Genomic DNA, 24,879 nt, shown 5'->3' with positions numbered 1-24,879 from the left:
AGGAACTATTAATTCAAGTGGAACGTATTCCATTCTATTTGAGCGACCAGGGGAAGGGGACCTTGCGAACATTTATGTTGGATTCATTATTACATTTTGGTTTTGAATTGAACACTTTTGCTAACATAAAGAAAAAGACATCTCCTTGCAACCCTTTGTTTTGTTTTAGTGTGAGGGTTAAGATAGGACGTTTTGGACACAAGGACAGCTTTTCAGTTACTGACTTCCTGACACAGACTGATCTTTAGTTTTGATTTTTAGGTAGGGAAATTCCTCTTGGAATAGAGCCAGTTAGGCAGTTTCCCAACCAATTTTTTATCTGAATAAATGTCTTTGTTTGAAAATACATATATCTTGTGTCCGGCTCTCATTACTGACTCCTCACAGAATGCAGTTACTTTTTCCTTTTGGCCTGTCTTCAAAACCTGCGGAAACATATCTAACCAGTGAATTGCCACCACAAACGAACATCATGAATATTTTGACAAATAAGGTGCTAAAAAAATATGTAATCCTGAGAAATATCCCTCTGCTTACCAATTCAGAAGTATTCTGTGATGGCATAAGCCTTAGGCGTGTTGTCAATTGTAAACCCTACTTTGAACTCCGTTTCTATATGCCGAGCAGCCACCTAACGTGCAGTATGACGCCAGTGTTTGAAATTGAGGGGAGCTGGGAGCTATTTAGCTCCTGCTTGTAGCCTAGAAGAGCCTGGTTAGCTTGATAGCAACGGCTAGTTGGAGCTACTTTTTGCTCCCCAGGCACATAGATGCCGAACAAATGCACCTATCTCAATTTAACTGTGTGCATTTGGGACACTCTAAAAATAAACATTAGGTCACATCTATACACCATTTAAATAATAATACATTTTGGACAAAATAATACGTTTGCATTGTATGTGGAAGTTACACTTGGGGCACACCATGTGCTAGCTCCTTGTTCCTCAGTGGTAGCTCCTGGTCACTGGTCAATGCTGGATAACAAAGAGCTGCTTTTAGCTCCTGCTTATCCAATCCAATCTTAATTTCGACCCCTGGACTCCATAGGCTGGGCATAGGTTCGTTTTTTTAAATGTCTTATTGTCTACCTTTCTTTTCTTAGTTACTTGATGATAGCTTGATCAGAATTGAAAGTATGCAACATTCTTATGTTTTTTGACTGTATCTCACAACTATAAATGGTAAACATGTTTGTTTTTTAACATCTTTTTTTTTTTTTTTTTACATCTCCGGACGTTTGTTTACCTTAATCGGACTCCCGTACCCGGCCTATGATGTCATGAGGTCCGCCTGATGATGTCCTAGGTTGACATCACTATGTGACGTACGTTACGCATGCTGCCTAGCATATAGAAACCGAATTTAAAGTAGGGTTTACAATTGAAAACAGGCCACATGCTTTGCCAACTCAGCATCATTTTGAATTGTTAAGCAGAGGGATTTTTTTTGGATTACTTATTGTTTTTGTTCACCTTGTTATTTGTCCAAATATTCATGGCATGTTTGTTTTTTTATCTTCTTTTTCCCCTAAACTGATTACTACCGGCAGCCTGTTTGGGTGTATGTTATTGGAGAACAAGCTCGTTTTAACTAGCAAACAGGTGTTACATGGCCTAGAAATTCTGTGTACATTGCTGGTGCTTGACATAATGTATATTCATCAGCTACATCTATATTTAAGGTTTTTACTTATGTCCTGTTTATTGGTGATTTGAGTAAGGTATTTTTTTATCTCGCTTTTTTGAATCGGCACATGTACTAATGTGACTATATGTCTGTTATAATGCTTGTCTTTTCCTTTTTTTTGTTCAAGTATATTTTTCTTAGATCCAACCCCGACTACGGACTATTGTAAAAAAAAAAAAATGCATTGGCCTTGTTATGTTAACACATGCGGATCTGCTTTCCTCGTTTATGTGTACCAGATGGTTTATAAATATGAATCAATTTTGTGGATATGATTTTCCTGATTGAGTAATCAAAATGTAAGGTCTTATGACGTTAGGGTGAGCACACAGTACATAGAGATTTCTCCAAGTGTGTCAAGTACCATATGATTTTGCTGTTTTAGTGCCTTGGGTGGTTCCTTAGTGCATTACTCCATACATTAACCATAATTCTTATTAAAACTCAACAAATTATAGTAATTATCAAGTGGTGCCCGCTTAAAATCCTTTGTCCATAAAGTGTTCATTGGGTACCACCCAAGATTACAAACGTCTATGACAAGTACTTTATTGTTGGATTTTTTAAATATTCCACTGACATTTCATCCTTCATGTGTAGGTGAACACACCTCTACATCTAAAAGGCTCCAGTATTGAGGTGTGTAAGAAAGCATTTGCTCGACAAAGAGCAAAAGATCTGGCACAACAAGCTAGTGCACTTCTTTCCAAAGATAAGCAAATTGAGGCTCTGCAACAGGAGTGTCGTGAACTGAAGGCAAAACTGGCAATGGGAAAGGTAAGGAGCATACAAAAAATGTATTGATTTTATTGGTTTTGTTTAGTGCCAAATATAGTCAGTCTGCAGCAAGTGAATTGTTAGCATTAACTTTCTGGTTGCAGCACAGTGGGGTAGGCAAATTATGCAGCATTATGTAGCCTGTGTTCCATAATGCTGTGTGCATAGTGCAGTGCCATGTTTATTTCATTTTTAAGTTCACGTAGGTTAAGCGAGTGCTTGACGGTTCTCAAATAATTTTACATAACACAGCCAAAGCCGTAGCTGAGAAGAGCAGACGTAAGACTTATTAAGGAGTACTTCTCATAAGAAAAGAACAATAAGGAAAATAGTTCAACATGCTTCAGAGAAAAAGGCATAAAGGAGGCGCTGTAATACTGGTCAGAGTGATGGTTGAAGAAGTGCGGAACAGGAAAAGAGAAAGAGGGAGAGGGGCAAATTGTAGAGGCATGGCTAAAACATTGACATTGCATGGTGTGGGAGTATGCCAAAGGGCAAAGGTTTTGTTATTTGTTTGCCATTTTCAAAGAGTTTCAAAAAGAGTGCTGTTTTGAGTTGCTTGAATGATGAATGTCACAGATGGCTTCAATAACTTGAGGATACGGATACATACAGTACAGGATATATAAGAAATGTAACTGTTAAATGACAGCATAAAGGCGATACTAAGTGGTGTCCCTGGTCTTTCCCTTGGGCCCCCGCCCTTCCCAATAAAATGTAATTAAAAAGATTATAGCTGGGTAATCCCTACTGGCTAGTGCTTGCCTGGTCTTACAAAGAGACTAAAGGCAGTAGCCGTATCTACCTTGCTTCCTCAGGGACTTACTAAGGTTCCCTAATCTGGTGGGCACCCACGTTGGGTTTCAATGATGTCAAGAAGATGATTTTCAGTCTCTCTCTACTTTCTCTGATCTCTCCTCTTCTCTGCTGCTCTCTGTACCATCTCCTTCCCTCTCTCTGCCTCCCTCTCTCCCACTTGATCTTCTTAGGTCCTCTACCTCCCTCTCCGATCTATACCACCTCTCTCCCCTTGTGTACCCTCCTCTTGTCCTCTACCTCATTTTCGCTCTCTTCTCACACTCCTTCCTCTTTCCTCCCGCCTGTTACCACTTCATCCCTTCTGTTCTCAAACCTCCTCTGCTATACCTACTTCCTCTCTTCTACCATCATTTTCTCTCTTCCTCTTATGCTCTTTCTCTCTGCTCCTCTCTCACCTTCCATTATCTACATTCACCCCTACTCCTACTCACACTCTCCTATCTCCCACTTCCTGCCCTCCACTCTTTGGCACACACACCCCAATCACTACTGTAGCATGGTAACATGTGCTGCACTTATGTGGAATCTACAGGGATTCTGGAAGGAGAATGTGGAGGTGGAAGTGGAGCACTGGAGAAACAGTTGGAGAGACTGAAGCAGCTACCTTCAGAGACTCCTTTCATATCCCCTTTTAAATATATATCTTTGTAATTGAAACATACAAATAAACCCCTTAATTATATTTATACCTTCCTGCCTCCTCATTGATACTACATTTGGCGACGAGGACGTTTTGGAAAGCGGTTACCATATCGAAAGTGAAGCAGTCTGAATCGGCAGGTGAGCGTGAAATTACCCTGAAAGTATCCTGTCTTCATGTATATTTAAGAAAAAAAAAAGGGAAAACAGTGTGTTTAGCAGCATACCTATGTCCAATTGGACCCACGGTTGTGTTTGATTGTGCGCGTGTGCATCTCGCGCTGCAGTGAATCATAGCATCATCCGGAGCTTACCGCGAGCTCGCAGCGTTGAAGGAAGTCGAGCGCGAGCGCTTTAAAGTAAAGGACCCGCAACGTCGTGACGCGCGTCACGCAAAGGCGGCCATATTAGATTGGATTAGCAGTTGCTACGGCGATCGTAGATGGTTGTAGGCCAGGACCCGGCCCTCTGAAGAAACTGATAAAGTGGCACAGCAAATTATATTTATATTGATTACGGCAGCGCATGTGGAGGAAAATAAATAAATTAATTTAAAAAAAAGAAAAAAAGATACATTTAAATGAGGACCTAGCAATTCGCTCATGCTCCTACTCGTCCCAGTACCTGTACAGAGCAGTAGCTAAGTGAGATACATGGTGATATTCAGGAAGTTGTACACCAAACACAAAAGGAAGTGTTTTGAATGTGAAAATAAAAGAGCCTGGCAGTGATATTGCAAAGAAGTCTGCAGCAATCATTAGCAACAGGGGAGCAGGTGACCAGTCTGCAGCTGGCAATATGTCGATTCACAGTGTCCCGCCACCAGCCATGTTTCTGCTCAAAGCTGGAGAACCGAACTTACCATGGAAGAGATGGTTGAAGTCGTTTGAGCATTATGCTTCAGTGGTTTGTGGAACAAACTACAGTGTGGAGAGAAAGAAAACACTGTTACTTCACTGTTTGGGACCAGCAGGACAAGAAAAGTATGAGGACTTACCGGAACTACCTGATGAGGAAGGGGATATGAATGAATACAAAAAATGTATTGCTAAATTGAATAAACACTATGAGAAGAAACTGAGTACAATATTGGAAAGGTATAAGTTTGGCAAGAGATCACAAGAAAATGGAGAGAGTGTGGAACAATTTATAACTGTATTGAGAAAGTTGGCTAACAACTGCAAATTTGGGCCACAATTAGATGAAAGGCTCTGGGATCAATTCATGCTGGAGTGCAATAGCGCTAAAATTAGAGAGAGACTATGGGCTGAAGATGATCCGGATTTGGAGGTGGTATTGCGTATAGCCAAAGAAGTTGAACACATGGAGAATTGTGTCAAGACACTGGAGGATAGGGTGAAGAGTGCTACTCTGAAACCAGAAAACCCTATCAATGCAATTCAAGTGACAAAAGGTGATAATGGGAATAATCAAAATGCTGTGGTGAAACGGAAAGAAGAACCCAAGATGCAAAACTCTTACAGATACAGTAATGATGTAAGGGGTAGAGGATTCGCACAAGGTTATGGAGGATACAACAGAGGACGGTTTGAGTAATAGACGGCCTCAAATGAGTCAAATGAACCAGAGAGGCAGAGGAAGGATTAGGACATGCTTCAGGTGTGACAGTTCCATGCACTTAGCTAACAGTCCTGATTGCCCAGCTATTCACATCATATGCAAAAACTGCAATGGAAAGGGCCATATGGCCAGATGTTGTAGGGTTGATAAAGGAAGTATGAATTGGATTGGAGGTCCAGAAGAATATGAAGAGGAAGAATGTGTCTTTGCTGTTAGTGATACTGTGAATGGCATGGAACTGGAGAGTCCCAAGACCATCATCATGATAAATGATGCTCCAGTAAGAATGATGACTGATTCAGGAGCAAAATACACGCTGTTGCCCGAAAAGATATGGAGAAGAATGGGTCCAAGATGGCTTAATGAGTCGGATATTAATCCAAGTGCTTATGGTGGTGTGAAAATAGACATTATTGGATGGTTCGAAGCGAAACTAGCATTTAAGGATAAAATTACCAAAGGAAAAGTCTACGTGCCAAGAAAGGGAACAATGCCCTTGTTGAGTTGGACGCATCAGGCATGGCTGAAAGTCAGATTGGATGCCAGTGCTGAGGAGTCTATATATGATTGAATCTAAAGAGATGTCTACAGAGACAGTGAAAAAAGAGGTGTTCAAAGATGAAATAGGATGTGTGAAAGGGATTATGCCCAAGATACAGCTTAGAGAGAATAGTAAACCATTTGCCCAGAAACTGAGGAATGTACCCTTGGCCATGAGAGATGAGGTCAAAAGCGAATTGAAGAAATTAGAAGAACAGGCCATAATTCAAAGGATTGATGCTTCAGAATGGGTATCACCATTGGTGGTGGTGAGGAAGAGTTCCGGAAAAGTTTGAGTGTGTATTGATCTCAGAGAACTAAACAAGTGCATCATTCCTGAGAGACACCCACTTCCCAACATTCAAGAGTTGCTATCAACAATGGGGTCGGCAAAAGTGTTTTCGACTCTAGACCTTACTTCTGCATATCACCAAATCAAATTGCACAAAGACTCAAGGCATCTGACGGCATTTATAACCCCGGAGGGTTTATATCAGTATAGGAGGATGCCATTTGGTCTTATATTGGCAGCTTCAGTGTTTCAGAAGACCATGCATCGAATTTTTGATGGTGATGAGGGCATTATATTCTTTCAAGATGACATTCTTGTATTTGCTAAAGACCAAGTGGAGCATGATAGAATTTTGGATGGAGCATTGAGGAAATTGCACAAGATAGGCATGACGTTGAGCAGAGAGAAGTCGAAGATTCATAGAAAGGAAATTGAATATCTAGGCCATGTTATATCAGAGAAAGGAATTACACCTAAGCAGGATTTGATGTCTGCAATCAATAATATGGCCACACCGGGCAATAAGGAACAATTGAGAACATTTCTAGGAATGGCCGAGTATTATTCTAAATATGTTAGAAGATTTGCTGATCACACAGCTGTATTGAGGGATCTCACCAGGATGAATGTTAAATATGAATGGAGTGAAAATTGTGAGAAGGAATTCAATTATATAAAGAATGCTCTGACAACTGCACCTGCACTGAAGAACTTTGTAAGAGGACAGCGTACAGTGATCACAACGGATGCCAGTAATGTGGGTCTGGGGGCAGTATTGGCGCAACTACATGATGGAGAGGAAAAAGTTATTGCATTTGCTTCACGTCTGTTAAAGGGAGCAGAAAAGGCGTATGCAACTATCGAAAAGGAGGCTTTGGCTATTGTATGGGCAGTGGACAAATTCAGAAGTTTTGTCTGGGGGACACAATTTGAGATAAACACAGATCACAAACCACTTGTGGAACTATTTATGAACAAAGGTTTGGACAAAGTGTCAGCAAGGATACGAAGATGGGTTCATAGAATGCAGGAGTTCAATATAGTGGTTAAGTATATTCCAGGAGTGAGGAATTATGTTGCAGACTGTTTGTCTAGGCTTACGAATGTCCAAGAGGAGACTGGAAATGTGTCATGATCTCTGCTTCCAAAAGATCAGGACTTGCCCGACTCCCTTGGAAGCAGACCCATAACCCCGGTTCCGAGTGCCAGCCAGTCCCAATTGGGACCTTTTGGACCCTGTCCTGGCGCCAGTGGCACCAGGCTCATAAAGATGCCCAGTCCCAGCGCTGGAAGCGCCGGGCTCATAATGCTTGGGTGGACTTACCTGCAGCAGACCATGCTGCTTACTTACCTGCCAGTTGAACCCCTGATCCTCTTCTGTTTGGGACTACTTTTCCTGTTGGGTGGGGCAGGAGCCACTCCCTAGGTTCAGAACACTGGAACTCTTCTGGAAAGCAGGAACTCTTTTCTTAGGCGTGGCTGTGGAAGGAGACACCTAAGCACTACAGGAGGCTATTTAAACCACACCCGATGGATGAATCTTGCTTTGCGTTATTCTGCATTCTCTGCAGCAGAACGCTCATCGTGTCTTCTGCTTCTGATCCTGGGCCTAAGGGAACAAAGGCTTACCATCCTGGAATCCAGTCTTCAGCAGCACCCGTAAAGACAAAGAAAGAACAGGTTAGCACTACGGTCTTCAGTGGCAGCGCATCTCTTACCTGGTCCATCGGCTGTCACCAACGCCTCACGCTGCATTCCGGCATCTGAAAGACAAAGGCTTACCTACTCTTCGCATGCTCCGGAGGTCTTCGCACTGCATCCCGCATCTGAAAGACAAAAGAAGGTGCGTTTAAAGACATTGGGCAACTTTATTACTCACGTGCCATTACTCCTTCCCACGCCGAATCCAGTGGGTATTCCAGCACCCTTCAGCTTCTCTAAAGCTCCGAACTTGTACCTGCAAGATAAAAGGGACAGTTAGTGCGCATCGTGAAGCAGGCTACAAGCGCTTACTTACGTGCTTCCAGGCGCTTCTATTCCTCATGCGGGTTCGATCCTCAACTCTCATCAGCCCGCCATCCGCCATCGCCGGAACCCTGCAAAACAAGAGATATCATTACAAAAGACTTTTGACATTTGAAGTGCCCAGAACTTACCGTTGATGCAGTTAATGACGGACAGCAGTCCTCTGAGGTCAAGAGGCCTGCACCCTTATCCAGTGAAGAAACTGGTTACGGCACCCTGCCCCGAGGCAGATGGAGAGCTCGGCGTTTACTTACCTAAGGTGAGGGTGTTAACCTTTGGGGTTCTACAGGAGAAGAGAAAGGGAAGAGGAGAGAGGCACCCAATAACCCCAGTTCATTAATCCCATATTTTCTATCTGCAGACATCTTACTCTTCGAGTCAGACATACAGTGCACAGAGGTCCAGCCCAAAGAGCCAACCGTGTGTTAGACATCACCTTTGAAGATACGGCATTCACCCAGTCAAGACCGGCGCCTCTGCGGGAATCAGGTGAGCGTTACAAAATGGAGGTGATGAGCATCAACAAGAAATGATATGTATGTTACAGGACACAGCCATTGATAAGGAAGAATGGATGGAAGCCATGGATAGAGATGTAAAATTGCAATTTGTGATGGAAAATATGAACAATAGACATGTTCCTGTAAATAAGATCAAGGAGGCAGATGTGCAAGGATTATGGAGTTTCAGAGATGAGTTGAGCGTACAAGATGGATACTTGTTTAGAGGAGACAGATTAATTCCACCTGAAGATTTCAGGAAGAAAATAATTGAGTTGGGACATGAAGGGCACCAAGGCATTTCCAAAACCAAGTGTCGGATAAGGAATACATACTGGTGGCCGGGATGTGATGCGGAAATTGAGAGGATCATAAGAAACTGTATCCTTTGCAATAAGTCTGATAAGAGTTGTGTGAGTCGTGAGTATCCAATGGTTATGACTGATGTGCCGAGTAGACCATGGATGAAAGTAGGGATTGATATAATGGGTCCCATATGGAGTGAAGGAAGTCAAGCGTTTTGTGTGGTTATTATTGATATTTTAACAAGATGGGCAGAAGTGAAGATAATGTCCAGTGTCACTACTAAAAATATTATCAGTTTCATAGAAGAGGTATGTGGTCGGGAAGGATATCCTGGAGTTATCCTATCTGACAATGGTCCACAATTCGTCTCGAGAGAGATGGAAGAGTATTTGGTGAAGAAATCGATTAAACATGTGACTAGTGCAGTTTATCATCCACAGACAAATGGTGTAGTAGAAAGATACAACAGGATTCTGAAAGAGGCCATTAGATGGACATGGGCTAACGGAATGAGCTGGAAAGAAGCAGTTAGAAATGTCATTATGGCACACAGGTTTACTCCGCACACTTCTACTGGTGTATCACCATTTGAATTGAGCAGAGGTAGAAAAGCAACCACCAAATTATGTCCTGGATGGATGGGTGAGGTGGTAAATATGGGAGTGAGAACCAGTAATGCTGTTGATATGATTAGACAGAGACAAAGTAGAAATAAAGCATGGTATGATAGGAAAAGATTCAAGCGTAATGAGGCATTGGAAGTAGGATGTTTTGTAAGAGTGAAGTTGCCGGAGGCTTTGAGAGTAAAAGGCATGAAGTGGTCTGATCCTATCCAAGTTATTGAGGTGTTTAAACATGCTGTACGAACCAGTGATGGAAGAGTATGGAATAATGGAAGAGTGATGGGAGTGAATAGGAAATCTAATAGTGAGAGTGAGGATAAAAGTGATGTGGTTGAAAATAGAGGTAATCAGAAATGTTCCTTACAAGTAAATTCTATATATGTACCAAATGGAATGAAGATGTCAGTATCAAGGTTTGGAAGAAGATACCAGAGACCAATGTACTTAACGGACTATGGAGAGTAACGACTTGGCTAGAAAGAAGAGGGATGTGTAGCATGGTAACATGTGCTGCACTTATGTGGAATCTACAGGGATTCTGGAAGGAGAATGTGGAGGTGGAAGTGGAGCACTGGAGAAACAGTTGGAGAGACTGAAGCAGCTACCTTCAGAGACTCCTTTCATATCCCCTTTTAAGTATATATCTTTGTAATTGAAACATACAAATAAACCCCTTAATTATATTTATACCTTCCTGCCTCCTCATTGATACTACAACTACAATCTCTCAAGCTTGGTACCACGCTCTCTCATACTCAATACCTAACCTGTACTTCCATCCAACAATCCCACAAAGTCCCCAGCACTCCTCTCCACCTTCTGCTGTCCTTCACCTGGTCTCTCTGTCCACCTCCTCTCCTTCCGACCTCACCATAACATCCCTCATTCTTGGTCCGAGGGCATAGCTTATATACTCCTGCCAATCTTTGAATTGACATCCTACCCTTTCCCATAGTTCCTTAAGTCCATCTTTTCCTTTTGGCCAACATTCCCCTGTGCTTTTCTCTGGGGCTGGGCTTTAATGGCGCAACATTTTTAAAGTCTCTGCTTGGCCCTGCCCCATTTGCGTTTACCTGCATTTTCGCCAGTCCCAACCTGCTGTCTCTTTCTTTTCTCTTTATTTCTGTCCATGATGCCGCTTCATTACTGGTGTATTTGCTGTCAGCTGTGGAGTGAGACTTGCAACTGTCATACTTCCCACGTTCAGCGCTCTCTGCTGTTAGCACGGTTGAATCTAGATCAGGGATGGAGCTGGGTGTGGGGGGGTTGGTCGTCCCCTGTGGCATCGTCCTGGTGCCCAGTGCACCCCATGCCTTCTGTAAGTGGTGCGCTGGTGTGTCCGGTGCAGCGTGCCACTCACAGGGTTGCTTGGCAACAACAGTGGCATGACTGCATACGCTGCGCACCCCGTAAGGACTTGAAATACTCGCCCTTGGATTTCAAGTGCTTACTGGGTGCACTGATACTGTGTGCCTTCTTTTGTCCCATTTTGGTGGCGTGGCAGTGCTGCCTAGCCATATCCCTTCTCCCCTGACGTGAAGACACAGTGGAGACATAAGGTAAGTATGGTCTGTGTGTGTTTTGTGATTGTGTTATGTTATGCTTGCGTGTGCGTTTCAATCTAATGTATTGTGTTTTTGTGCAAGACTAGTTCAGTGAGTATTTAGCTTGTGCCCGAATGTTGGGAGCAGTCTTAGAATGTGTCTTGGCATGATTCTGCGTGCGCATGTGTTTGTAAGGTTTGGTCACTGTAAATCCTTTGCAGAGACTGCTGCCATAGATGGATTGTGTCAGCAGCTTTATGCATGTGATTTGCAGTGACCCTAACTGTCATAGTAGCTGCAGCCACAACCCATCTATGCCAGTAGGTATGCCAGTAATACTGCTATATATGGGTTGTGGCAGTACCTCATGCGTGTGATTTAAAGTTAATGGTCACTTTAAATCAGCCACACAATGCTGCTGCCGCAACCTATCTATGCCAGTAATCACTACTGTCATAGATAGGTTGTGACTGCAGCCTCATGAAAATTATATGAAGTGTTCCTATGTAGTGTACTGTTGGTGATGAGGCATTTACTGCATTTTTGTATTTGTTACCCTAGAGAACTAACTGTAAATTGTATGGCTTGTTAACTAATATTTGTCAAAAGTTGTCCTGGAAAAGGCATCATTTCAGCACATTATTTTTTTTTAAATGTCTCTTAATTATTCTTGCATCCCTCACTATGCTCGGTCGCTCACTCTAATCTGAGTAAATATTGTGACCCCTCTACTCAAAATACTGGCCATGAAGCATGCAATTAATTGCATATTTGTGTTGCTTCCCTAGTGAAACAATTGTAAATTGTTTGGCATTTTATCCAATTTTTCTCAAAGATTGTGCTGCAAAATGCATAATTGCAGCACAAATATTTTTAGAAATGTCTAGGGGGAACCCAATCCATATTAGGTTTGGGCTCCCTTATTACACTTAGTCTCTTTTGCTAATTTGAGGAAAAATGTACGCTCAACCACAGGCATGACTGCCCATGAATTGTGAAATTCACTTAATATTTTTCATGTTTGCCTAGAAAAACTATTGTATATTGTGTTTTTTTTAATCCCATTTGTCTCAAAAATTGTCCTGCAAAATGCATTATTTCAGCACATATTGTGTAAATATTTTCAGTGGCGGGGGAATGGAACTCCACCACACCACCCTTAATTTCTTTGGTCTATGGTCGATCGCTTGTGCTAATTTGAAGTAATATTTTGGATCCTCCACTGAAAACATTCATCACCCTATGAGGACTACACCATGAATTGTTTAGAATCTTGGTGGCTTTTCAGGAGCTACCCGTCACCCGCCCTGCACCACCCCAATAACTGCCTGTGCCACTGTTCTAGATGCCTCAGTTCTCAAAAGAATGAACCCGACTTGGAGAAAGAAAAAAAGGCAGGTAGGCACTGTGGAAAAGACTGCTGTATCAATAGCTGTACAACACTGCACAATCATGGCGGTCAAGGGCTGGGACCACCTCCAACGTCCTCACCCTTATTTAGTTTTTAATTCAACTTCTCTGGCCTTTGGAGTTACCTGAAGTCTTCAGCATTTTTGAGAGGTGTATTTGAGAGTTCAGGTGGGCAACTTTATGTACAATATTAAAACCACCTCCTGTGAGGGTGTGGCCAGGGTCCATGCTGTGAGGATGTGTCTGGTGTGAGCTCCTGTTCCAATCCTGAAACTGATCCTTTTTTTATGGTATGCTGGATCCTTGTTTGGCCCGATCACCGCTCCGGAACGCTGCAGGATAATCTAACCTGCTTTGGGCAAGAATTAGGTGCTGGTGCTGCTGCCCAGAGCCTTGTAGTGAGGGCGGTCTGCTTGCTTCCTATGGAGACAAGATGGCAGACGAGGTGGCTCACTGAGCACTGTGGCCAAGAGGAGTGGTTCCTGTGAGGCAGTGGATCACCACGTGGGCTTCCTTGCTTGTGACGCTGGGAAGCTGCCAAATACAACACAATGAAGTGCAGCGGTGCAGAGGTGGAGCTGTGAGCTTTGCACGGGGGAGCCAGCAGCACTTGGACCTGTCAGCCACAGGGCAGGGTACGTCCCGGATCAGCTGCGGTGAGCCTTGGTGGAGATAGTGAGCTGGCAGCAGCTATTGTTGGTTCCTGCTAAGAATTCCACAAGGCGAACACTTGACTTTCTGGCTCTGATGTTGTCTCCCCTCAAGTTAAACTCTACGCAGCATTCAGACTATTGCTGTGGATTGTGGGGCCAGCAGATCCTGAATCTGGGACACCGGGTCACCCTCCGGACGCCTATTACGGCTTACCCGGGTGGGTGATGTTTCCTAGTCTTTAGGCTCCACACAGATCGCTTCAGAGAATGTATTAATCCACCGGGTTATTTTACTGACTGCACCGGCCTGATGACATCCATGTGTCCCAATTAAAACTGCCACCATGCAAGTAATTGAGAGATCTCAAAGCAACAGAGGCACGATTCAGAAGAAAAGTAGAAAGATGCATCATTTTCTGTTTTATGCCGAAATGCACAAGGTTTTTGTGTTAAAAAAATAATAATAAAATAATAAGACCTGCCAGAAAGACTTTGAACTACTGAGAACACCTCCTTAGGCAGCAATTACCTACAAGTCACTTATTCTGAAATGTGTTAAGATGTACAAATGATGGCCTCTGAAGACCGCAGTTGCAGGTCACTGACAGTTTTGAAAAGTTAAAGCGTCAGAAATGACAAGACAAATACACAGTGTAGATGCGCTGTCTTACTGCTGAACTAATCAATACACTATTGTAACAAACTGCGCCTTGCACTGTGTGGAGAAAATACTGGTCATCTGATACCTACCCGCAGTCACAGGGTGTGGAAATCACCAACAGCACAGCCACCCTTGTTGTGGGGATGCCCCTCTGCCCTGTCCCCGCTGGCGTGCAATACGCTGTATAGCGGAGGGTCTACTCACTGCCTTCCTGCCTATTAGCCGACATACCAAGGATGTGCAGCAACAGGGCACCAACATGGAATCCTTTGCAGTTAAGGGGAAACAACGGGACAGTGCACCGTTGCAGGAGGAGGAGCAGTCGGGCGTGTTGATGTCCCTGAAGGTGTCCCATGAAGACAAGATCCTTGGAGCAATTGTGGCTACGTGGACCTCTTCGAGGGGATTGGGTCCTCCGACGTATTCCATATCTATGACAGTAATCAAGTAATCACCACAGCTGTGCTGCTTCGGAAACTTTTTCGGCGTCTGCGTCCTGCGTCGATGACGTCGATGCGCCGCCGTCGAGGACCTCCTCCGACGTCCGACGTCATCCGATGTGATAAGTAGGACGCACGACGCCAGTAGCCTCAGTTCCGTTTTTTCCGCGAACGTGTTGCTTCGTGTTTCTCGGTTCTAGCCTCGACTCTTTGGAGTTCTGTTCTTTCTGGTTCTTCGAGCCTGTTCGTTTGTGAATATTCCTTCGCAGCGATGTCTTCCACTTCGTCTTCAACCCCGCGTCCGGGCTTCAAGAAGTGCGGGGTGTGTGGGTCCAAGATGTCGGTGACTGACTCGCACGACGCCTGCCTCTGGTGCCTCGGGGAGGCCCACGACACGGATGACTGTGTCGACTGCCTGTCGCTCACTTCCAAGGCCTTACGCGAACGTAAGAAGAAATTGTCGGTAGGTCGGGTGTCCAAGCCCCGGAAGTCGAAGTCGGCGGGGCTTTCGACGGATGATTCGAGGGGTGACTCTCCGCGTCATCGTCGGAGGTCTCGTCGGTCTTCTTCTAGGAGTCGGTCTCGCCACTCCTCTGCCTCTTCGAGGCGTTCTCGGAAGCGCCGTCACCGGTCGCCTTCCAGGTCCTCTTCCGAGGACTCTGCCCGGCACGTCGGTTATCCCACCAGCCGTGCGACGCCGGAGGAATGGGCTTCCTTCGGGAAGAAAATGTTGGCGATTCTTGAGTCGCAGGGTACTCAACCGTCCGCGCCCCCGAGTGGGGTCGGCCGTGTGAGGTCGAGAGACGCCGCTCGCAAGAGTGGTCGGCACGAGTCACGGGAGAGGTCCCGTTCGGACAAGGAGGCTCGTTCTCGCCGTACCCGTTCCAGGTCCCGGTCCTCGACGCGATCGAGACCGTGTGCACCTGTGATGTCTTCGAGGAAGACATCGACGTCTGAGGCGTCGAGGGCGTCGACAGGCTTTCTCGAGGCTCCGGCTCCGAGGAAGTCGTCGAAGCCGTCGACGTTCAGGTCGTCGAGGGACACGCTCGGGGCTCCGGCTTCGAGGGCTGTGTCGACGCCGCCGATATTGGAGGCGCTGCATCTGACGTCGACGCCGATTTCCTCGACGCCGATCCTCTCGGCGCCGTTGCCGGTTTTCTCGACGGCGGCGCCGATTCGCTCGACGCCATCGACGCCTTTCGTGTCGGAGGTGCCCCGTGTCTCGGGTGTACCCCCTAGGAAGGCTCTGGCTAAGAGCAGGCACTCTCAGGTGCCTTTCCACCTCTTGGATTATATTTCGGAGGCGGATGAGGATTCGGTTGGCCTGGTTCCTGATCAGGTGCCGGATGACATTGTCTCGGGCCATAGTCAATTTGACGATTTGAGGCAGTCGCTGCATGATGCTAGTGGTCTGGACACCTCTCCGGAGGTGGAATTTGGTCGGCCTGAGCCTGGCTCCCATGCCGATTCCTCATACCGGCGCCTTATGGCTAGGGTGTCTGAGTATCTGGGATGGTCTGCTCCCCCAGGGGAGTTTGTGCAGGATGATCTGACGGACATCCTTGATGTTGGTCCCCCATCTGACCCGGTTCTGCCATTCCATATGGCTTTACAGCGTAGGGTGGCGGCGGCTTGGACTGCTCCGGAGAGTCTCCCGGCAGTGGGCAGATCCTTGTCGCGGAAATACCGTCCAGCCAGTGGCGACCCCTGCTACTTGACCAGGCACCCCACTCCGGAAAGTTTGGTGGTGCAGGCGGCCACGGCCCCGGCAAAGCAGGCGTCGTACCCTACCATCTCTCCTGATAGGGACGACAAACGTTTTGATGGCTGGGCGAAGAAGGTGTTTTCTTCTGGTGGTATGGCGCTTCAGGCGGCCAACTCCATTTGTGCCTTGTCACGTTTCACGCACACTCTGTGGAACTGTGTTGCGTTAGCGGCTGAACATATTCCCGAAGGGGACGAACGGGTTGGTTTCCTTGCTTTGGTCCAGGATGGTAAGGATGCCATGTGTGAGTCCGTTCAGTCGGGTTTGGACTTAGCTGAATGCGTCAGTAGGTCCATGGCGGCGAGCACCGTGATACGCAGGTTTGCGTGGTTGCGGAAGTCGGGGTTTGCTCCTGATGTGCAGTCCCGGCTCCTCAACATGCCCTTTGATGGTGAACATCTTTTTGGCAGCAAGGCTGACGAGAGCCTTGAGAGGTTGCAGACCTCAAAAGCTGCAGCGAAGTCGTTGGGCGCTGCAGTTCGCCAACCTCCGCCTTTTCGTCCTAGGGGACAGCAGTGGAGGGGTGGCTCCTTTCGCTATTACTCGTCCTTTGGTAGAGCGAGAGGAGCTGGCAGTCAAAGGGGCCAACGCAGGGGTACCAGAGGTGGACGACAGGGTACCCGTGGTGCCAAGGCCGCTCGGGCAGTTGCCTCTTTGCCCTCAGGTAACGCCGCAGCCGCTCCTACTCAGTCATGAGGCCTTGTCCCATGGTTCGCCGGTTGGGGGAAGGCTGGCGCAGCATCTTGTAGAGTGGCGTGCCATTACTTCGGATGTGTGGGTTCTGGAGATCATAACCCACGGCTACTGTCTTCCCTTTCGGCACAGGCCTCGCGACAATCCACCGGGGAACCTCTCTTTGAAGTGTCCGGATCCGCTCCTTGCGCAGGAAATTCAAGCCCTGCTGGAGAAAGGCGCCATAGAACTGGTGCCTGTAGCGGAGAGGAACAAGGGATGGTATTCCCCTTATTTTTTGATTTCCAAGAAAGACGGGGGATTGAGACCCATCATGGACTTGCGCGGTTTGAACAAACTCCTCAGGAAGGACAAGTTCAAGATGGTTACTCTCTCTCAAGTCCTCCAGGCCCTTCAGCTTCAGGACTGGTTGGTGTCACTCGACCTCAAGGATGCTTACTTCCATGTGCCGATCCATCCCAAGCACAAGAAGTACCTGAGGTTCGCGGTTGGCGACTCGCACTTTGTTTCGGGTCCTGCCGTTCGGTTTGACCTCCGCCCCGAGGGTTTTCACCAAGCTCATGGTGGTGGTGGCAGCGCATCTCAGGCAAGGGGGGATTCACGTCTACCCCTACCTGGACGATTGGTTGATCAGGGGGAGCTCTCCCGAGCAGGTCCTGGATCATCTGTCCGTCGCCTGCCACTCCCTTCACAGGCTGGGCTTCTCCCTCAATTTAAAGAAGTCCCATTTGACGCCAACGCAGAGGCTCCAGTACATCGGAGCAGTGCTCGACACTTCCCTGGGGCAGTGTTTTCCTCCCCAGGTGAGGGCTCTTCACATTCAGCAGATGGTGCGCAAGTTTCAGCATGCCCAGACGCTCCCAGCGTTCGAGTTCTTGAGGTTGCTCGGCCTCATGGCATCCTGCATTCTTCTGGTGCCAGAGGCTCGCCTGCGAATGAGATCTTTGCAGTGGGCACTCAAGATGCAATGGTCGCAGTCCTCCGGCAGGATGTCGGACCCGATTCAGGTGCCGCCCTCGGTCGCCCGGGACCTTCTGTGGTGGGCCGTCGAAGGCAACTTGATGAAGGGGGCTCCGTTTTGGCTTCCCTGGCCGGAGGTGACGATCGTGTCGGATGCATCCCTCACGGGGTGGGGAGCTCATGCCAACGGGCTGACAGTCAGCGGTCGTTGGTCTCCGTCGGAGTCCAGACTCCATATCAATCTGTTGGAGCTGAGGGCCGTCAGGCTAGCCCTGAAGGCTTTTCTGCCGACTGTGCGAGGGAAGAGTGTCCTGATCCTGACGGACAACACGGTGGCCATGCACTACCTCAACAAAAAGGGGGGGGCAGGGTCACTTCCTCTGTGCAGGGAGGCGATGCAGCTCGAGTTCTGGGCCATCCAGCAGGAAGTTTCGATCTCGGCAGTTCATCTGGCCGGAGTCGAGAACGTGACGGCGGACGCTCTGAGCAGGCAGAGCACGATCTCTCACGAGTGGGAGTTGGCTCAGGAGATTCTCCTGGAGATCTTCGCCCTTTGGGGGACCCCTCAAGTGGATCTCTTTGCCTCCAGTGTCAACCGGAAGTGCGAAAGGTTTTGCTCGCGGGAATTTCCTCCAAAAGGAGCCTTAGGAGACGCGTTCGTGGTGGAGTGGTCGTTCCCGCTGCTGTACGCGTTTCCTCCGGTCCCCGTCATCCCGCAAGTGCTGCGGAGGTTACGGAAGTTCGGTTCCCGGATGATCCTCATTGCTCCGGCGTGGGCTCGGAGGACGTGGTACCCGGACCTTCTCGACTTGTCCATCTGCCCTCCACGTCGTCTTCCCTACCGAGACGATCTGCTCTCACGGGAGGGGGGTCAGGTTCTCCATCCAGAGGTCGGATCCCTCAACCTTCACGCTTGGCTTCTGAAAGGTTGAGGTATAAGGATTGGGACCTCCCTGAAGACGTGATGGAGGTGTTGCTTTCGGCCCGAAGGCCCGCAACTAAGTCTCTGTACCGTTGCCGTTGGCGTAAGTTCTGCGACTGGTGCAGAGTTCAGAATGTGGATCCTTTTGCATGTGACATCCCCATGGTTCTGTCCTTTTTGCTTTCTTTGGCCCACAGGGGCTTGCAAGTTGGTACCGTTAAGGGTTACCTGGCGGCGCTGTCCATCTTTAAGCGCTCATCTGAAGAATGTTCTTACTTTAAAATCCCTTTAATTTCACAGTTTCTGAAAGGGCTCACTAATGTGTTCCCTCCGTCGCCTTTCCTGGTGCCCGGTTGGGATTTGAACCTTGTTCTTAGGTTTCTTATGGGTGCTCCGTTTGAGCCGTTACATTCTTGCCCTTTGAGGCTGTTGACTTTGAAAACTGTGTTTTTAGTTGCGGTTACTTCCGCTCGCAGAGTGAGTGAGTTACAGGCACTTTCTGTTAAGCCACCCTTCACTGTATTTCACAAGGACAGGGTTGTCCTTCGAGTTCGTCCTTCTTTTCTTCCGAAGGTAGTGACGGAATTTCATTTGGCCCAGAAGATTGTTCTTCCGGCATTCTATCCTCCTCCGCATCCTGGTAAGGAAGAGGAGAGGCTCCATAGGCTTGATCCTAGGAGAGCTTTGAGCTTTTATGTTTCTCGCATGTCCCGGGTCAGAGTGGACGATCAACTCTTTATTGGTTACGCTGGTAAGCGCTTGGGGCAAGCTGTGACGAAACAGACTTTGTCCCGCTGGATTATTTTGGCCATCTCAGAGTGTTACCGCTTGGCGGGCAAGGACCCTCCGGCTGGCTTGCGGGCCCATTCTACCAGGGGCTTGGCTGCATCTACTGCCCTGCAGAGGGGTGTTCCTATTCGCAACATCTGTGATGCTGCCACCTGGGCTTCAGTGCATACATTTGTGCGGCATTATTCCCTCGATTCCATCAGAGGGCAGGATCTGGCCTTTGGCAAGGCGGTCCTTTGCTCTGCTATTTGATTGGCTATTCTAAATTTTGTTCTAAATTCTTTCCCTCCTCCTTGATTTGGTACTGCTTTGGGAGTCTGTCATAGATATGGAATACGTCGGAGGACCCAATCCCCTCGAAGAACAAGTTACTTTCTTACCTGGTAACGTTCTTTCGATGGGATGGTCCGACGACGTATTCCATATCGCTCCCGCCCTGCCTTCCCCGCTGCAGAATTTCTGTTGCGTTTGCAGCTTACGTTCCGCAAGGCTTTGTGTCGGACTGGCAGTTGACTATTGTCACACGTTCTGGGGGAAAAAACTACAACTGAGGCTACTGGCGTCGTGCGTCCTACTTATCACATCGGATGACGTCGGACGTCGGAGGAGGTCCTCGACGGCGGCGCATCGACGTCATCGACGCAGGACGCAGACGCCGAAAAAGTTTCCGAAGCAGCACAGCTGTGGTGATTACTTGATTACTGTCATAGATATGGAATACGTCGTCGGACCATCCCATCGAAAGAACGTTACCAGGTAAGAAAGTAACTTGTTCTTTGGAGGTAAAGATAGAAGAGGTCAAGACTGATGTGCACTTATTACGACAGGATGTGCAATCTCTTACTGAGAGAGTTACAGCCACGGAGTTGCTATTGCAAGAGAATGTGATGGCTACCTCAGACTTGGAATCCCAAGTGCGCGCACTGGAAGCTAAAAATGCAGCTTTGGAGCTGTGGGCTGAAGATGCAGAGGGAAGATCGCAGAGAAATAACATTCACATCCTGGGCCTGCCGGAGGGAGAAGAGGGGCCCCTATGTAGAGAACTTGATCCTGACGGAAGTCGGTCTGGGGAGATTGTCTCAGGGATTTGCAATCGAGAGAGCACAGAGAAGGCAACCGCCAGGTTCTAATCCGATGACCCTTGCCCATTGGCCCTCACTGGCAAGTCAGCCGTCCAGTTAGGGCCAGGTCAAAGGCCTTAAAACCTCATACACGACTCTCTTGGAGTCAGTCCTGGCGCCTTTGGCGCCAGGCTCATAACCATCATGAAAACCAACATTAGAAGGGACTATTTACTTGGGACTATTTCACTTGGGGGGAAGGGGGGTTCAGCCAACATGGAGGCACACACATAGCTCAGTTACAAGGAACTGAGCTATGCGGTCTAGTCTTTTGGGTGTGGAAGGCCTGGGACTACTTTACCTGGACCACTTCGGGTGTTGCAGGCCTGGGACTATTTTACCTGGACTACTTTACCTGAGACTATTTAAACCGCACCCAAACAACAGAACATGCTTTGCGTTATTCTGCTGTGGGCAGCGTAACGCTCACCGTGTCCAGTTCTTTGATGCCAGCTTACCTGAAACCAAGGACCTGCAGAGAGAGGAAGAACACTACGAAACTTACCTGGAATAGTATCCTGTCCTCAATCCATCGCCGACTCCACTCACCTGAAGGTACGAACTCCATCATCCGGCACCGCATGCATCCTGGAATACCATAACCTGGAAAGAGGAGAAAGAAAGACAGCATTAATAAGCGTTTACTCACGTTTCCTCCCGAATGAAGAAAGCCACACAATTCTTTCCTGGGTAGTCATCTCCTTGTCAGTATCATTGCTGGAACATTACGGCGCTCGGCGAGGAACATCGCAACCTGCAAGGAGAGAGAAGACACAGGTTAGCAATATAAAAGGCGAAACAGGGCCGCGCATCGCGCATTACTCACCGGACAGCATCGCGCACTTCGCTATCCGGCCCATGCGCATCTTAATAATTGCATGACAATGCTAAAATACTTTTCAATACATAAAAGGAAAGAAGTAAGACATTATTATTCGAACTAAGAGGAACATAAGAACTGCATATAAAGACTGTAAAGCAGCAAACCTACCGAGTCGCAGCAGGCCTGGATTCCCACAGGGGGGCTTGCACCAGTGAAGTAACTTGGTCGCTGCTCGCCCCCCCACATCTACGCGCCCCTGCCACGAGGAGCAGGACGGAGAATCCACCTTTTACAATATTAGGGTGAGCAGAAGGCCCAAGGGGGAGGAAGGAGTTGAGGCCAAGGGAGGTGGGAAAACATAAAGACAATCTGGTATTGAATCCAGCTCTCCTATATTGCAGACCCATCTTTAACCAGAGGCCTTACCAAGGGACAGGGAGAGGGTTTGAGAGTGCAAATCATCCAACCAGGGCTGGGTGGCGTCCCTGTGGATACCAGGTGAGCGTAACACCATCATTGCAAGTACCCTCAACTTTAGAGGCAGGGAGGTGATCCTGCAATTCTCCAGATTAATAAGGTTACTTACCCTAGTGACCACCTTACTCCTAGTCCATAGTCCCCTTTCCTCCATACGTATGGGACATTCCTCTGTCCTGTGGGACGGGACTTGGAGCACTTTGGAAAAAGCATCAAATTTGTCAAGAATGTGTCCTTCCTCTCTTTTTACGAGGGGTACCGCATGCGGCTGTAACCCCGCCCTCCTTACCTCCGCCCAGCGCATCGCCCATCAGTCCTTTTCTATCACCTTTAAGCAATAATAGAGGACCCTTATTAGAGGGGACGGTGGCCGGGCGTATGGAGGAAAGGGCACTATGGACTAGGAGTAAGGTGGTCACTACGGTAAGTAACCTTATTATACTCCTACGTCCTGTCCCCTTTCCTCCATACTTATGGGAGATTCCAAAGCACTCCTCACAGGAATTACGGATGGATGGAAAACTGGTGTAATGTGTATATGGGGTGGTGACATCACTGATGGTGGAGTGTGGTAATGTCAGTGTGAGTGGAATGTGGTGATGTCAGCATGTATGAAGTGTTGGAGAGTTATGCTCCGAATGCAGGTTCTATACTTGGCAGTTTGATATCTGACCTGGCATGAAGGAACGTGCTGGTGTTTCTTCCTGGCAACTTGCACACAATAAACCTACAAGTAACTTACCTGCTGGTCCGGGTGTTCTTCAGGTACCTAGATATTACACTGGCGACGAGGATGGGATCCTGTCGTGGAGGGGACAGGAGTTGAAGTCCAGGAAACATCGCCCTCCGTGTACCCACGTCCCATGGGTGAGGCCAGTTATATTGCTCTTGGTTCTCTGACCTGCAGATGGTGTCTCAGCAGGCCGGTGTTAGGGAGAATTCTATGTTAAGGCTAATTTCCCAAACCTAGTGAGTCCCCCAGCAGCTTTGCTGGATTTTTGGGGTTTATTTTTTTCTCCTGCTAAGAGTGAGACTCTTTTTCTTCCACTCTTAGGCATGATTTGAGAATGTCCTTTGACTATGTAATGTGTTTTTTGGGCTATGGGGTCTTTTACTCCATAGGGCATCATGTGTTTTTGGTATGTGTGTTACACAGCACCCTCAGTGCAGTAACACAGGGGTGTCATAGTGACCCCCAAACACAGACTCCATACCCTGGGACTGACTACTGTCTCCCAGGGCATGTAAAGTCACCATTGGCTTTACTAGTCTCAAATTGTGAACAGAACCAGTACAAACCATCATATTGTGGAAGTACTGGTAGGGGTAATTCGATTGCCCATGGGTCTGTTTTCCAAGGGGGCACTGTCCAGTCCCCCCATGTCGAATTTCTGGCTGGTGGCAGTGGATACCACGCAAAATATTCCACCGGAATATTTCCTATGGGATTTTCCCATTCATTTTAAACGCACCACTTTTTGGTGCAATGTTAAAGATACCGCCAGGTTATTTATTTAATATTTATTCCCCGTTTGTGTCTTTTTGCCAGGACTCGGTTTTAAAATGGCGTTTCTGTTCGCCTCAAACTCTAACCCAAGTCGAGCTCTTTGTTCCACTTTTTGGCAGGCTTCTCCGCAGAAGCCCTCCAAATGGTGCCACTCTGTCTGGGGTCAACAGGATGTGTGGGAGGGGGATTAGGCACCCTGGACTGAGTTGCCTTGGCAACTCAAGTCGCACTCTTGTGTGATTGGCCCAGTGGTGAGCCGCCCGGCTCACCACTTAGTATGGTTGAGTGACAGCTAGGCTGATGAATGGGGGTTTTGCTGCATAAAAGCAGGGCTTTGGGGACAGATAGCCACGCTTCACCCCTACCGCGAATAAAAGGGTTGTACCTTTTAACCGGGAAACTCCGCGGCTGGTTTCTTCCCAGGCAGTGCAACGACCTCCAGCTTTCCTCCACGTCGACGTCATCTCTTCCCCTGGACGAAGCTCCGATTTGCACCCGCTGCCAGGAACAACTGCCCCCGCTGGAGCTTTCTCACCATTTCAGGTACTGTGTCCCGCCTGGTCTCCCTTGCAACAGATTGTCCCGTAAATCCTTGACTCTCTATCCTGGGGTGACCTCGGACCTGCTAACTTACCTTTCTGAACGATCCAACCTCTTGTGACTTTTCTGCAAAGACTTTGAGTGCATTTCCACTGTGTGATCTTCGGCACATTCCGCCTTGCTTTCTCCAAGAGTCGGCCTGGCCTATGAACTTTTTGCTATACAGTAGACCCTGCCTTTCTTGACTTGCTGTGGATTCTTAAAAGTGTTGGTACTGTGTTATTTTCCTATTCTGCCTTTTCTCTCCCTTTTTAAACGAATTATTGGAGTGCCATCTACGGTTACGCACTCACCTCAGTTTTGCTAAATAAGTGGTGTCTTAACCTAGACTTGTCGAATAATTAACTAGGGAGGTGTATATACATATAGTGACTGTGTTTGAACTTGCTTGACATATTAGTGCCAGTGTATTTTTACAAGTGTGTTTTTAAATAAATAATTATATACTTTTATACCAAAGCTCTGGTCAGTGTTTGCTTGTGCTACTGTGTTTTTAGCCCTATTGTGTGTACTCTATATACTGCCTAACTTTTCTTGAGAGAAGTCTGACTGCTCAGCCACAGCTACCAGGTAAATCTGGGTGGTGCGGACTGCTACCAATTGGGTTTACTGCTTACTCCTGTAGTCTTAAACTTTTTGCAGTGGTCCCTAAGGGAACTGCACAGGTTTCTGCCAAACAGCCGGGTGGTGCTGAGCTCGAGCGTCCAGCGGGATGTGAGCGGAG

The 24,879-nt window shown here is 47.4% G+C and overlaps 1 protein-coding gene across 9 annotated transcripts in view; it reads left to right on the top strand.

Annotated features, from left to right (window-relative positions):
- Nucleotides 1–24,879, top strand: part of TSPOAP1 (TSPO associated protein 1) — a 3,887,333-nt gene that overhangs the window by 725,508 nt on the left and 3,136,946 nt on the right. For all 9 annotated transcript variants that reach the window (XM_069614850.1, XM_069614845.1, XM_069614847.1 and 6 more), the window contains exon 4: nt 2,289–2,465. In XM_069614850.1, coding sequence (XP_069470951.1) covers nt 2,289–2,465 — 177 coding nt within the window. The remainder of the gene's footprint in view (nt 1–2,288; nt 2,466–24,879) is intronic.

The sequence above is a fragment of the Ambystoma mexicanum genome, chromosome 9 (genome assembly GCF_040938575.1).
Source record: "Ambystoma mexicanum isolate Mex_15411 chromosome 9, UKY_AmexF1_1, whole genome shotgun sequence".
In the NCBI taxonomy this organism is placed as follows: domain Eukaryota; kingdom Metazoa; phylum Chordata; class Amphibia; order Caudata; family Ambystomatidae; genus Ambystoma; species Ambystoma mexicanum.
Note: the sequence above shows the minus strand (reverse complement) of the source record. Positions and strands in the feature narration are given on the sequence as shown.